Below are 14,219 nucleotides of genomic sequence, written 5' to 3' on the forward strand. Positions count from 1 at the left end.
CATCCTGTTCCATGCAAAAACAACCATCAGTACTTTGCTAAAGTTGCACATCTCATGCATGTGCCAACACAAATACATCAGCTAGGAAGGAGAACCCTGGCTAAGGCAGGGCTTGGCTAAATTACCTGACCTTTTTCTCAGCTTGGCTCTGAAATGTATGTGAAATGTATCAAACCAACCCATTCTGGCTACCTGCTGTGCCCAAGGCCATTGGTCAGCACAAAGAAATTATTATTTAAATTAACACTCTGTAGTGTTTTGTAGTGTTTCCTTAAAACTTTAAATGCTAGTTAATGGTAGGGTACCCAAACATGATACAGGGAGTAAAGCACACCTAACATTTGGGGCAGCACATACTCAGGACAGTAGTTTAGCCCTGGAATCGTATTTATGCATCTGCAATTAGCCAAGCCAACTTTCCAACAGGATATATTCCCTAGGCTAACACCAAGGCCCATGTGCTTTCTTCAGTTACATTCTGTTACAATTGTTTAGTTCTTCTGAGCTTCCTTCTCTTCCTCTCAAAGAACATGGACAGGCAGCATTTTGAGCGTGACTCCATAAGAAACTTTAATTCTGTACATTTCTCCACATTGAAAGGAAGATTTAGCAAGAACCTGATTTCAATAAGATTTCTTTCCCACCTTTACATGAAGTGAAATAACCATAACTGCTGTTTTTTCATTGGTTTCCACCTCAAAAGATTCCAGTTCCCTTTTACAGCCCAGCAGAGCCTTTACTATTCTTGCACTAAGAAGTTGATAAGGGCAGTTCTTGGAGAAAGAAAGGCCTTTTTAATGGCTCGTCCCTGGAGATGCTTGACTCCAAGTTCACTTTGAAGAATGAGCTTGTGGACTTCTTCAAAATTGCGGGCTGCTTGCTGAGGCACGAAAACTTTGCCGCAAGCTTTGTTATTGATCTGAAAAAGAGACGAGAAAACAAGAAAAAACCACAAGTTTAACTAGACTGTTTCCCACAATTTCATTTCCTGTATCCAATCCATCTTTTTACAAAAGGAAAAGGAGAAAGTGGAATAGTCTCTTTTCTCCAAACTCACACTTTCTAAGTAGAGGATAAAATTCTTCCTATCTCCTGTCCACCGTAAGATAAAACTCTGACTCACGGTACTCAAAAAAATTTGGAGAAGTGGCCACAGGGAGTCTCAGTTTTGAAGACAGCAAGCAGCACGTGACTGTGCAATGCAGTGATCTTTTAATTTTAAAAACGTGACAGTCACATAAGCTGCATAAAATGTCTGGTGGGAATCTTGGTTTGTACGTAGTTCTGGACAGCAATTTGGATTCTTTACAGCTAAGCAATGTCTTGCAGAGATTCAAATGGAAGATTTATTATTTTTAGAAAAATAGGGTTTAACTTATGTATGTTGCACTCATTGTTATATGTTGCACTCAACCCATGGCTCATTAATCCAACACTGACCACAAAGATCTCAACTACTCACTAAGTAACATTTTCCTGTTTGTGGCTGGTTTTCAGAGCAGCTTCCATGCTGGTTTTGCTTCAGTGGGGCAGAATCGTGTAAGTAAAGCAGAGTAAGTCCTTTGGTGGGAATCGCCTTAATTTATAAAATGGTTGTATAAATTCTTTCTGTCATCCAGTAAGAGCAGATAATGGAAACAGACTACACAGCCTGAGTACCTTTCTGGAGCTGGAATAAAATTAATTATTACAAAAGCTTTCAGATTTATATGGACTATTTTCAGTGGCATAATAAGAATGCCAATCACACATTTTAGAAAATGAAATAATTTGTATTTTTTTAATGCCATTAATCACATTACTTGCATAATAATCTGTGTAGGTACTGCAGATCTCTGAGCCCTAGGCATCATTCAAGGAGATTTCAATCTTCTAAAAGAAGCACGTTGCTTCATGCAGTTTGGACATAAAAATGGACACGACTTTGTTCTCATCTGGATTTTATCCAGGATATCTGTACGCAACATATGACAAATGAGAAAGACCTAGTTCACTTACCTAGTGTATTGTACTGTGTAGTGTATTGTATACCTAGTTTGTATTTTGTTGGTACTTTATTTTATTGAAAATAAAATAATTTGTGCAATTCTCTGAGAGAGGAAGTTAGGACAGATTTTTAAGGAACAAGATGAAGTCTCAAATGCAGCAAAGATGAACGACTTCTGTTTTTTGACTAGTCTTGAGAATAATTTGAAGCGATAATGCCAGTAGGCTTTTAACTACTCCTACATGCATTCATAATGTGGCATCATAAAAGGCTGGCTGTGTTAAACTTTGCCTTTAGCACCTGGTGTAAAATAAAATCCTTGAAAAACACATAGGAGCTAATTTTTAAAGCTTTTCTGAAAAATAAATACAAGCAGTTCTTTTTGACAGGACACTCCAGAGAAGAAATGCATTCCACAGGAAAACAGTAAAATCCAAACAGATACAGTTTTAGTGGGAATATAAAGCAAGCTTCTCAGCTTGCTGCTAGGACACACAGCCTGCAGTTCAAAGCTATGCCTGCCTAGTTAAAATGTCATTCACTGTCCTCCATCATGCAAATTAATATGTCCCAGTGGATGGAGGTTGGCAGGGGGAAATTTTCCACAACTAGCTTATTTGGTGCTGTTCTCAACAGAAGAGCCAAGTGGTCTAAATCAACTTGGTAAATAAATGACTGCTAGTGGTTGTGTTTTCCTAGAAAGGTCGAGAAGCCTGGGCGACCTGGCACTGTGTACCTTCCCACAGCACATCTCCACCTTCCCACAGCATGTCTCCTGATCTTCCCACACTACACTCTGGGACCAAAGCTCTTATCAAACAGCAGACTGCTTATGGCTGCACCATGTGTTTGAGCATGGCTTTCATTATATGGTAGGTATCATGAAGCATTTTAACACTATTCTTAAAGCAGGCAGCTGCAGATTTCATCACATGCTGTGTGTAACAAGCATCCTATTCACATATCCTTTTAGTCCAGGACTTAGGTTCTCAGCAGGAGAAATGCCTTCTGCTGTTCCTCCATCTCTGTCTCTATCTCACTAGACCAGAATAACCCTTGACATTTCCAGGTAAAAGTGCCAGCACAAGAAAATTGGGTGCTGGCAGCCTTGTTTCTCTGAAAGATCATGGCAAACTGCACGAGGAGAAATACACGAGTCTTGGGTCTTTTCTTTCCCCAAGGAAAGAAGCTGTTTTTTCTTCTCTTCTTTTCCCTTTTTTTTTTTTTTTTAATATTCAACATTCTATACTATGCCAGATCTGCAGGGAGCTAGTGTTAACTACAGAAGTTATAAAATTTGAAATGAAATCACAAAAGACTGAAAAATAAGCACCTTGAGGCTGCAGAGAGGAATTTTTAATTCAACCCAAATATTTTTTTACCATTGATGCATAATCCTTCTGAAAAGTTAGAAAGAAAATAAATATCTGTGCACTGTTAGGCACTCATATGCCAAAGCAAGGAAAATGACACCAAGTTTCTTTTTTAATTTATAAAAACATCAGTTATAAGCCCACATCTGCTAACAGTTCTGCACCACCTAGAAAATGTGAGGAATGCTAGTCAGAAATGTGTTTATAGGATGAAATGCACACTACATTCAGGTCAGATTTTTCAGAGCATTAGTTACATACAGTATTATTAAAAATACTTAACTTTGCAATAATATTTAGAGTAACAGATACTGTGCATACCCCGTGAATTTAAATGTCTTTCTTATGTAGGCAATTTATATTGTTTCAGCCGAGGATACAGTGAGTTGGTTGCTTTTGTTGCTTTGGGTTAAATATGGAAAGACATAACTGCAGCACAGACAGGAAATAATGAAGTATTTTGTGTGAAGAGAAATAAACCCAGAATGTCTCAGCAGACAAATCCCTGGCAGCCTGAGGCAGTTTGATGGCTTGAGAAGAATAGGGTTGTGGCCCAAAGACTTGGTTTGACTGTACAGCCTTGTGAAAAGACATTGACTCTTTGCAACTAACCAATTCCTCTATATGGAGAGTGTTTCTTGGTTTAAAGAGGACAATTTATTTTTGCAGCCATATAAAAACCTTCAGTGTCCACAAGACTTCCCACATTCCATGCACATTCACATTCCCTGCGCCCCCATATTTCTCTTTTGCCTTACTCTTACAGTAGAAAGCCATGCATGCTCTGTAGGCACTATTGCTAAGAATTATTCCCAGTTCAAAAAAGCAAGTTGTCTCTCTGGTATTCCATTCACTTGCTTTCTCAGAAGGCAGGTGTTTACCTACACCATATAATTCCATGAATATATGACTGAGAACCCAGGGGTTGTTTTCTCTCTTATTACAATAAGACTGTTACACAAGGCTATGGCTTTGACAAAGTCAACCAGGAAAAGAAAAAAAAAAGTAATTTTCATAATGGCTATAGAAAGCAAAATTAATTTTTTTCTTGTTCCTTTTTATGAGAAGGAAATATTCATATCAGTGACATGTTTAGGCATTTTCATGTTTGGTTGTGTAGTCTTAAAAAAATTGTGTCCAGAGCTTTCCCTGTGTTGCTGAAGTTGTTATTTCAAAGATATATTTAATAACATGTTTGCTTTAACCACAACTGCAAAGATGTTTCTATAATTACACAATTTCTCATTCATGACTTCCTTATAAACGGAACACTGGAATTTAAGATGTCTGCTAGCTGTGCTTGGATGTGAAGGCTTATTTTGAGCTTGAGAGAAGTGATCATATCTCAGAGAAGATTTTTACTGTCAGAACTAAATGCTTATCACTTAAAGAAAAAAAGAGAGAGAAAGAAAGAGGAAAAAAGCAATTCACCCACAGAGACTATTAGGGTAAGTCTTCTATTAACCCCAGCTGGCAACTGAGTCCTTGTCCTTGGCTTAGAAAGATGACAATTGAAAATCTCCTTCAAAAAGACAGTCCTTGGTCTTTATTAAGTGTGTATGTTTAATGGTGGAAAAACTAGTGTTTTAACAGTATTTCTCATTCTGTTCAAATAAACTGATGGAGATATCTGGCAAGATGTGAAATTATTTGCAAAGATACTTTGATTAAGGAAATCTACAGCAACATGGCTTCCCCTAAGTTGAACCAATCTCTTTCCTACTCAAAAAACTCAGTTCAACAAAAACAACCCAACTGCTTTGCTCACTCCCCTAAACAGGCAAACAGAAAAAAATACAACTAAAATGCATTTCTTCTGTTTCTTTTACACACACAGAACATACAGTTTTACATGACCAAATGACGTTTCTTCTGTAGGCTCCATTTCATTCAATATCCAGAAACACAGAAAGTGTTGAAGTGTTTAATATAGTTTAGAACATTAAAGTTTAGAATGTTTCCACTCAAGATTATCCTTTGGGGAACAGTGAAAAGGGAAGGAGTCCTGCAGATCTAGTAGTATTCAACTATGTTAATTACTGACTATCACAATGCTTGAGCACGAAGAACTTGAAGGCAGGTGTAGCAGCAGTCAGTCAGTGAGAGTCAGCTGAGACACTGCTCAGGGATCCCACACCTTTAGCTCCAGGCATCCATTCCCTCTGTGCCCTGTCTAATGACCAAGTTTTATGATGCCTAGGAGCGTTCTGAACACATGCTAGTTAACTAGAGCCACAGGAAAGAAGACAGTAAACTACACTGTGCACGCGTTGGAAAACTGGAGGTTAAGTAAAGGTAGTTACATGTCCACTCTTCCACTGAGCAGCCAGCTCTTTCCCAGCCTCAAAGGGATTATAGTTCAATAAGAAATTGGAAGTTATACCATTTCCAAAGGCAGTTGGTTTTCTCAACCCCATTCCTGCAAATGTAGTCTCCTGACATGTGTCAGAAATTCAGCCCAAGGCAGATGGGAAACATCATTTGGTAAAAATCACAACTTAACCCAGCTTATGATTGGTTCTGCTAGGGAGCCATAGCACTACTGGTACCACAAGAAATATAATCTGATTATACATTTTTGTACAGGGCTGAGTTAATAAATGTACTGTCAGGCAAAAAATTTGAGCCTGTATTTTGATCCTAGTTTTGACAGTATCATCCTTGCCCATGGCTGTTCATTGGTCAAACATCCACAGGTTGAGTGACTGGTATGCAGTCACTCTGAAAGGTTTATATTTAGGGCATCTCTCTTCCAAACTCACTGTATCTTTTTGTTTAGGAAACCATTTTAATTACTCAGCACAACTGTAATAGCAGCTTCTGTTTTGAACTTTCAGTGAACCATCTACTAAGGGAACTGACTTCCACAAGAGAAGAAATTCCATCACCCTCTGGGCTCATAACACATTACTTGGCCACTACTGAGAACAAATCAAAATGCTCTTACCAGTACAGACATCTCCACAACATCTGATGGCTGAAGGTAATCTGGGTCTACCTTGGGCCAGGACTGATGCAGAACATCAACATCCCAGCGATGATGAGTACAAAGTTTATTCTGAATATGTGCCAAACCTGGAAAATGAAAACAGTGAAACATTCATCTGCATGGTAACCAGAACATTTGGTCTCTGGAATTTGTTTGACAAATTAGATCAGGATAAAGCTGACTTTAAAAGCAAGTGCCATAGGAGGAAATAACATTGTTTAGATTAGCATACAGCACATTATAAACAGAAAGATGCACATCTTTGAAGCACTTGTTTTATACCACGAGTAAGGATATTAACAATGTGGGCACACTTCAGATTTAAATTAACACTCTATAACTTTGCCAAGAGCACAAAAGACCACTGCTTATTATTTTACATTGTAATACTGCAACACAAGCTGACCTCTGCTTCTAAAAGTCAACTATAATACTGCATTTATTTTCAGTAATGCCACCAGTTTGATTAGAATTTTACTAGCAATTGAGAATGATACACCATTATGACTTATTTTACCACTTGTAATATGCTGGGTAGTTTCTAAATTTGCAAGTCAAGCTACTTGCAAGATTCTCTCTATTTTGTGAAATATATTTTCTCACAAATTAAAGGTCATACAAACACAGCTTGCTCTCCTTATGATTTTTACATTCTGAAACATTTTATCCTTTGATTTTTAAAAATTTCTAAAATGGCTAAATGTGATCTCCTTTTATTAAACTGGCTATGGTCTTACCAAGATAATTAATTCCTGATTTGTTTAAGTAATAGGAGAACAGGATGCAGGTCCTGAAGCTGCATTCTGTAACTGAATAGAAGCTCCTGAGTGGGATTTATGTTGCTGTTTACCGCAGCTGTATGACAAAATACAAAGATTTCATTTAACAAGGTGCTGTCAAATATCATCAGTATTGATGATGATTGCTCTTGCAATTCTCACAGAGCCAGGGGATTTGTAAATTCAAAGCATTCTCTGCATAGGAATAAGAACACAGACTAAAACTTTTTTTAAGCACATGCTCTGTTCAGAACTGCAAATTTATGTGAAATCTCATCTGGTTTATGGAAACTCCAGCAAAAGCATAAAGAAAACCCATCAACACAAGACTCACTGGTGAGACTGAGGCACTGAAGCTGTTCAAATAACATGACAGCAGCCATAGGCACACACCCAACCCATGCACAGTGCACACATCAGTTCAGCTCGTGGGATTGTTTAGACTAATACAGTGAATAACAGCAAATAGGGACATAAAGAGCATGCAACTTCCTCCAGAAAAATCCACCACATTTTTGTCAGTGCTTTTTCAGACAAAATGCTTTGGTAAAATGACACACAGCTGTGCTATTTACTGAATGACTCAGAGAGGGACAGTGGGGAGGACCGATGGGAGCTGTTTCTAATGGCAAGCAAGAACATGCACATTTCCTAATGAAAACAACTATTTATTAGGTAAATAATTTATTAAAACAGTTCAGTGGCTCTTATTTTGTGTATTTTTTTTTTCTTTTGCACCAGTAGCTCAGAAATTGAGAGCAAAAGATAGGAACTCAAGCAGAAAAAAAATCTTGGTGTTGATGATTCATTATCACATTGACTGTAAAGAAAAAAGCTGTTAGATTCTTTCCTTTTTGGCTTTTGAACATTCAGATGACCTCATTTCTTTCCAACTGATCACATGCCTTGTGGCAGAAGCATTCACACTGGCCACTCCTTATTTTACTGTTAAAGAGAATTCTTCAAACTATTTAAAACCCACTTTCTGATATAAGAGTTTCTATCTACAAAAGCAAAACCAGGGTCACTTTTAATTCCTGTGGAGGCTGTCAGTCCTAATAAACCTACTAATAAAAAATAATTAAAATGTATTCTGAAGCAAAGTGTGAGTAAGCCTGGTGTCAATTTTTGCTTCATGTTCTTGCTGCAAAATGAACTATGAGCTCATCCATAGAAAAAGAGAGTAGAAAAGTCAACAGAACTAGTTTGAGAAAACAGTTTGACAGGAAACCAAAATGAAGGTTTTAGTTATGTTGCCTGTTTGGCTTCCTGCCTTAATTCACATTTTGTAAGCTGTAGAACACAGAAAATATAATGATTTGGTTTGTATTCTCAAAATTCAACACACTAAACCAGAAACTTCACCACCCTGGTCCAGAAAGGTGATGGTCCACTTGTGAGAACCTAGAGAGAACCTTTCTCTAGCCTTCCCACTCAATTCTGAGACATTAGAAAAAAAGCACTGTTTGATACATTAAAAATGGACCATTTCTGAAACTTTGATCGTGAAAACACAAAAAAACTATTTTATTGTCTTCTGTGTTAGAAAGCGCCTAGTGAAGTGCATTTTATGAAGTGGTGTGCATTCTGCATCATATTTTTTGATGTATTTTGCTTTTATGGCTATAGACTATCTTGCAGATGCAGGACAGAAAGCTGAGTATATTTTTACTTACTGTATGCTTTTTACTTATATATATCCATCTGTACAGGACAGATCAAAGACAATACTTGTGCTCAGTCTGAAGCCCTGATCTTGCTACTGGATCTCCTTCAATGGACCTCTACCAACTAGCAAGCTAATATCAGAGCAAGGTTTCCCTAGCCAGTAACTCACAGCACTGAATACATTTTAAAACACCAAGTTAAATGAGTACTATAAATTAGTGAGTTGAGAGAAAGAGGGAACAGGACCAGTCTAACAACTTTTCAGCTCAGGGCAATGTTTTACTAGCATTACAGGAGTATTTCATAAGCATAATACTTCCCCTAAGGTGCTATTTGACAGGGCAAAGCAGATTCTCATTTTAAATGATTTAGATTTAAGAAGGAAGATGTGGGAGCAACTGTGTATCAGGAAGGTGTTAGGACAGCAAGGTAACACTAGTCTTACAGAAAAAAAGCAGTGGAAAAATTATCTGTAAAATTCCAGTAATTGTGCAGCTACTTAGTAACAAAATTATGTAGGCCAGAGGAAAAGTTGTGATTATGAAGTAAATTGAGAAAAAGCTGGCCTGTGACAAGCCCTGGAACAGAGAGGTTAAAGCAGAGAAAGAAATGAAGATGGAAGTCTTAATGAGTGATAAAAGGAAGCTAATAAAAGCATTTTATTAATGAAACAATGGCAGTATCAGAGTTTAGGACTAGGGATTTTCGAACAGAAAATGTAAGATGATCAGAGGGGGAAGTCTAAGATGACTGTGAGGGTGGATATCCAAGTACTTCTAATTTTTGAATTTAGTGGAAATGAAACAACAGAAATGTGTGTTAAGCAAAAATCCACCACACTAGTAGACAAAGCAGGAAAACTTTTTAAAAAGCTCAGATCAGGAGTATGTCAGGGCAAGTGGAGAGACATTTTGGATGAGTATCTACTCTCCTGTGCAGCCTCTTTCTGGCTCTGTTGATATGCTTTTTGCCATTTAATTAATCTCCCTATTTGACAGATTCAGGCAAGTTACATATCCAAAATACCTTTCTACAGCTCAGGAAGCCTATGTCTGTTAGTCGTATGTGAAACAGTCTACAATCTCAAAGAAATGGTAACAGCTGTCTCCAGACAGCTCTGAGAAAAGATGTTTTATACCACTGGTATAGTAGTACAGAAGTAAGATGTGAAAACCCTGGGTCACTGTAAGCTAACTCTAGGATTTGCTTGCAATCCAGCAAACTCCATTCAAATCCTTTTAATCTTCTTAAAACAATATCTTCCTCCATTTGAAAAACTTGCTCTCATTCATTTTATGTTATTACTCTTGGAGAAAAATAAAAATAAAAATTATACTTCAAATCATGTTTCTTATTGGATTTGTGAAGGGGGGTTTCTACATTCAGAATTTCAATTAAATCCTGCATCATCAATTAGCTTTTACTCAACTCCATTCTTTCCAGAGGCCTTCTTGAGCAAGGGCTGAATTCCAACAAATTCTTGCAACAGAGCTATTCTAGTGACAGTTAAAATATTGCTAAGGCAATGATACCATTAAAAATTCCAAAAATTATGTTTCATTTCAGTATTTCCTAAGATGTCCTTATCAAATGTGTACCTATCTTTCATGTGCCATCTCTAATAAAAAATTAGCAACTACAATAAGCAGTTTCATATCCTTGTCTGAACAGCAAAACACTGTACTACTACAAACAAACTAAAAAAAAAGTCTCAAATGGTGTCTGTATATTCCTTAGATACAAGGTTTCAGGAAGGAAACTGATTTCCTCATCCTGTTAGTGTTCATAAACTGCCAAGATATCAGCCGGATGAACTCTTCCCACACTGAGGGGCTACGGTTGCTTTTTATGTTATTGAACGATAAACCAGTGCATTCACTGCACAGTTAACACCATCAGGCTGACACACCAAAATACCAAAAACTGTTCAGCCCCTATGGCAGGAGAAGACCTTCTTCACACACAAAGTATCATGGGTTGCTATTGTTCAGCTGCTGAAAGGTGAGGCACTTACAACATTCAAGCAGCTTCCATCAAAGAGCGGGGTCCACTGCTATAGGTGCAATTTATAGAACTAATATACAAACTCCTTTTCCTGACCAATTTACGAAAGAGGAAGCAGTGTTATCCTGACATTTAGATGCAAAGCCAAGGTACAAAAGGAGAGACTTCTGAGTATGGATAACTAAAGCACAGAGAAAACTAAACAGAGTATTAGGAGCCTTAATTTTCATATTGAAATTATTTAAAATAGTAAAGCATCATCACTTATACACAACAAAGTTTGATAAACTGGTTACATCAGATGGAACCAGAGTACAACTCAAAACTTGGGTAATCTTTAATATGAAATCTCAATCCCAGGACAGATCTGATTGATGGCTATTTCAAAATAATACAATATTCTTACCACAATGCAGCAGCAAAATGTACGCACATTCTCCTGATAAAATTTTTTAATAACTTCAGTATAATGCAATGATTATCATTCTAAAACATACTATCATTTTCAAATTTAGTAATAAAATTCTTCATGCAATAATCAACACACATCAACACTTTTTTATGATTGCTGCACTGAATTGCAGTGCACATGTCTTTGGACCACACAAGTAAAATTTTATCTTTAAATGCAGACAGAGGCTGAGGACAATATACTTCCAATTTTTATATGCTTCCTTTTCATTCTTACATCAGAAAGAGATCTAGAAAATGCTTATAATTTTCATTGTCCAGTGATTTTAGTAGCAAGAAGACTTCCTCATCTAACATTCAAAATGCTACAGGATTAAGCTTCATGTTTGACAAATTGTAATTATGATACCCTAGTGCTCTTTGTCATTTTATCAACCATAGCTGATAATTCTGTATTTCCTAACATGTATTAGAATTCCAAGTTCAGAAGGCACTGTATATATAAGTAATTATCCTGGATCTCTTCTGCCTCCATCTCAGCCAATGTGGAAAAGAGTCATGCTAACTACTTTTATTTAGTATTATTTTAATTAGATGGCACATCATAGTACAAGACCAGATGGATCATATCAGATGTCATATTCTTTATTCTAGACAGTTAAACTTCAATTAAGACATTTTAAAATCACTGGAAATGAAAACACATGCAAAAAACCCAACCCACTCTCCCTATCATATCTTGTTGTTTCCATAGGGTCTTCCTTGTTACTGCTTTGAACAAGAGTTGTCTTTCCTTAGCAATTAACATTTCAGGGCCATGAATAACACTGAAATATAATCAGTTTAGTAGCACTGCTCTGTAAACATCTGAATGCACTATGTTTTTTGGGACCATTGAAAATAAGGCCATTAAAACAGTATCCAAAAGCTAACATTAGGTCCAAAACCACACAGCAGTTTGTGGCCAGCCACAATGCAGAATATATTCCTATCTTCGCACGTGCATCTTGGGACTTTTCCCAACAAAACTTAGAATCAGTTGCTAAACCCTGGCATGCACATACCTTATTTCACAGGCTTTAACTGTATCAGCACCACAGAACTCAGCCCATCTGGTATTCAGACCTGTACAATTGTGACAGGTCTTAGAAAAGATACCCTATCATTCCCATTCTCCATGGCAGGTTAATTTTATAATGTTAATAATTATAATTTATAATTTTATAATAATTAATAATGGCATAGTGTCCCTCAGTCTCTGGAGCTAAAAAGATAAAAGAGTAGGATTTTTATTGAACACTCCTTTAGTGTTTTTAGTATGGAGCCCTCTGATATGGTTTCCTTTGCCTGAATTCCTGAAAGAAAATATTTGTAGTCCAAAGGCTCTTGACACAATTATTTAAAAAGGGAGTGTTTCTGTACTGGTGTTCAGCTTTTAATAATGCTATCCATATTTAGGAACAGTTAGCTGCTGGCATGAAGTCCTGTCTTGCATTTTTCTTCTCTATTTCTCTGCCTAGTTTCAAGAAATCCACCTCTGTATGCAAGGAAAAAGAAACCAAAGGCAGAAAAGAGAGACGTGGCAATGAAACAAAATTCAAATTTGTTTAACAATTATGACAGAAAGAGACAAGCTAGATAAAGAATTCATGTCACATGTACTGAGTTACAGACATTTTTGCAAATTTCTTGTCCTTTTTCCTGGAACACCTATATGAAGTTTATAAATACCTTTCCACATCTCTGATGCAATGTGGGGAGCCATAGGTGCAACCATAATGCAGAGTGAAGCCAAAGCATCTTCAAATTCTATGCTGTGGAGAACAAGAGACCGAGGAGCTTGCTGAGCAAAAAAACAAGGAAAAAGAAACAAACTATTAACATTCTGAGGTGGGGGGGAAAAGTAGTTTAATTAAGAAGAAAATTAAGTAATAAAACCTAAAATCAATGTTTATGCTAAGGAGAGTGTAATTTCACAATAAATTGGAAACTTATGAAAATGGAGAATTAAAATCACAACTCTTGATCATAGAGTGCTCTCTAACACTTAGAAGCTAATCCTAAAGTGGCTGATGAAGACCCTTGGGGGTCTTCTCTAGCACAGAACTCTGAACACACACTCATGTGGACAACAGTGGCCCTCAAAATTAATTTTGAGTGCTGCCTTTTCTAGAAGTGCAATCTTAGGTAAAACCAGAACTATCTGAGAAGATGTGAAGCACCTGTATATGACAGTCAAACTGTGCTGAATGCAACATAGATTTTGCTGGGACAAGGTTCAGCTGTACAGGATCATAGAGTGGCTTCACTAAAGCTGAAATTAGTGACTAAGTGAGGTTTTAGAGCTGAAGGAAGTTTTGGGAATGAAAAGCATAGCAAAGTCTTTTACAGTTTTATGTTCTCATTATTTTAGTGAAGTGTCTGGCTTCTTTAGTATAGAAAATGTTGAACTTCTGGCAAAAGGTAACTTGACTGACAAAATTTGAACTTCATTTCCCCATTTAACTTAACTTACAGAAAACTTAAAAGATACAGCACTAAAAGTAATCAGATGAACTTCTTCTTTCTTTGCCTGTGTAAGAGATTACACACCATGGCAAATTCAGCTGCTGCATTTATTTTGTAATCTATCTCTCTAATGAAACAGCACAGAAAAATGTCAATACATGTCAGCTTATGAGCATTATTTGATGTGATGAACACCCATTCTCATCAATTAGAAAATTGTCCAAAAGCAGTGATTTGCTTGACCACAAGCTTTGTCAGAGGGCATCTTATCACTTACAGTGCAAATTATATTGAGTAAGTTTTAGTAACTACTACCCACTTTAAATATTTAATCTATGCCCAACTCTACACTTCCTCCTTTTAACTGGGAGCAAAAGAGGAAGTGCTAGCATACTATGCAGAAACTTATTCTTCAAAGATACTGCACTGTCTTCTTTGCTTAAAAAATATATCAGTGTTCAGGTATCTGGCTGTCTGTAGGACACTGAGTTTTATTTTTT

General features: G+C 36.9%; 1 protein-coding gene across 3 annotated transcripts in view; it reads right to left on the reverse strand.

Annotated features, from left to right (window-relative positions):
* Positions 1-544: 544 nt before the first annotated feature.
* The window catches only part of LARS2 (leucyl-tRNA synthetase 2, mitochondrial), an 84,126-nt gene continuing 70,451 nt past the window's right edge, over positions 545-14,219 (reverse strand). For all 3 annotated transcript variants that reach the window (XM_086848179.1, XM_086848186.1, XM_086848178.1), the window contains 3 exons: positions 12,943-13,054; positions 6,308-6,435; positions 545-919 (listed from right to left, as the gene is read on the reverse strand). In XM_086848179.1, coding sequence (XP_086704305.1) covers positions 740-919; positions 6,308-6,435; positions 12,943-13,054 — 420 coding nt within the window. In that variant the 3' untranslated portion in view covers positions 545-739. The remainder of the gene's footprint in view (positions 920-6,307; positions 6,436-12,942; positions 13,055-14,219) is intronic.

The sequence above is a fragment of the Cyanistes caeruleus genome, chromosome 1, assembly GCF_971803275.1.
Source record: "Cyanistes caeruleus chromosome 1, bCyaCae1.hap1.1, whole genome shotgun sequence".
NCBI classification, from domain to species: domain Eukaryota; kingdom Metazoa; phylum Chordata; class Aves; order Passeriformes; family Paridae; genus Cyanistes; species Cyanistes caeruleus.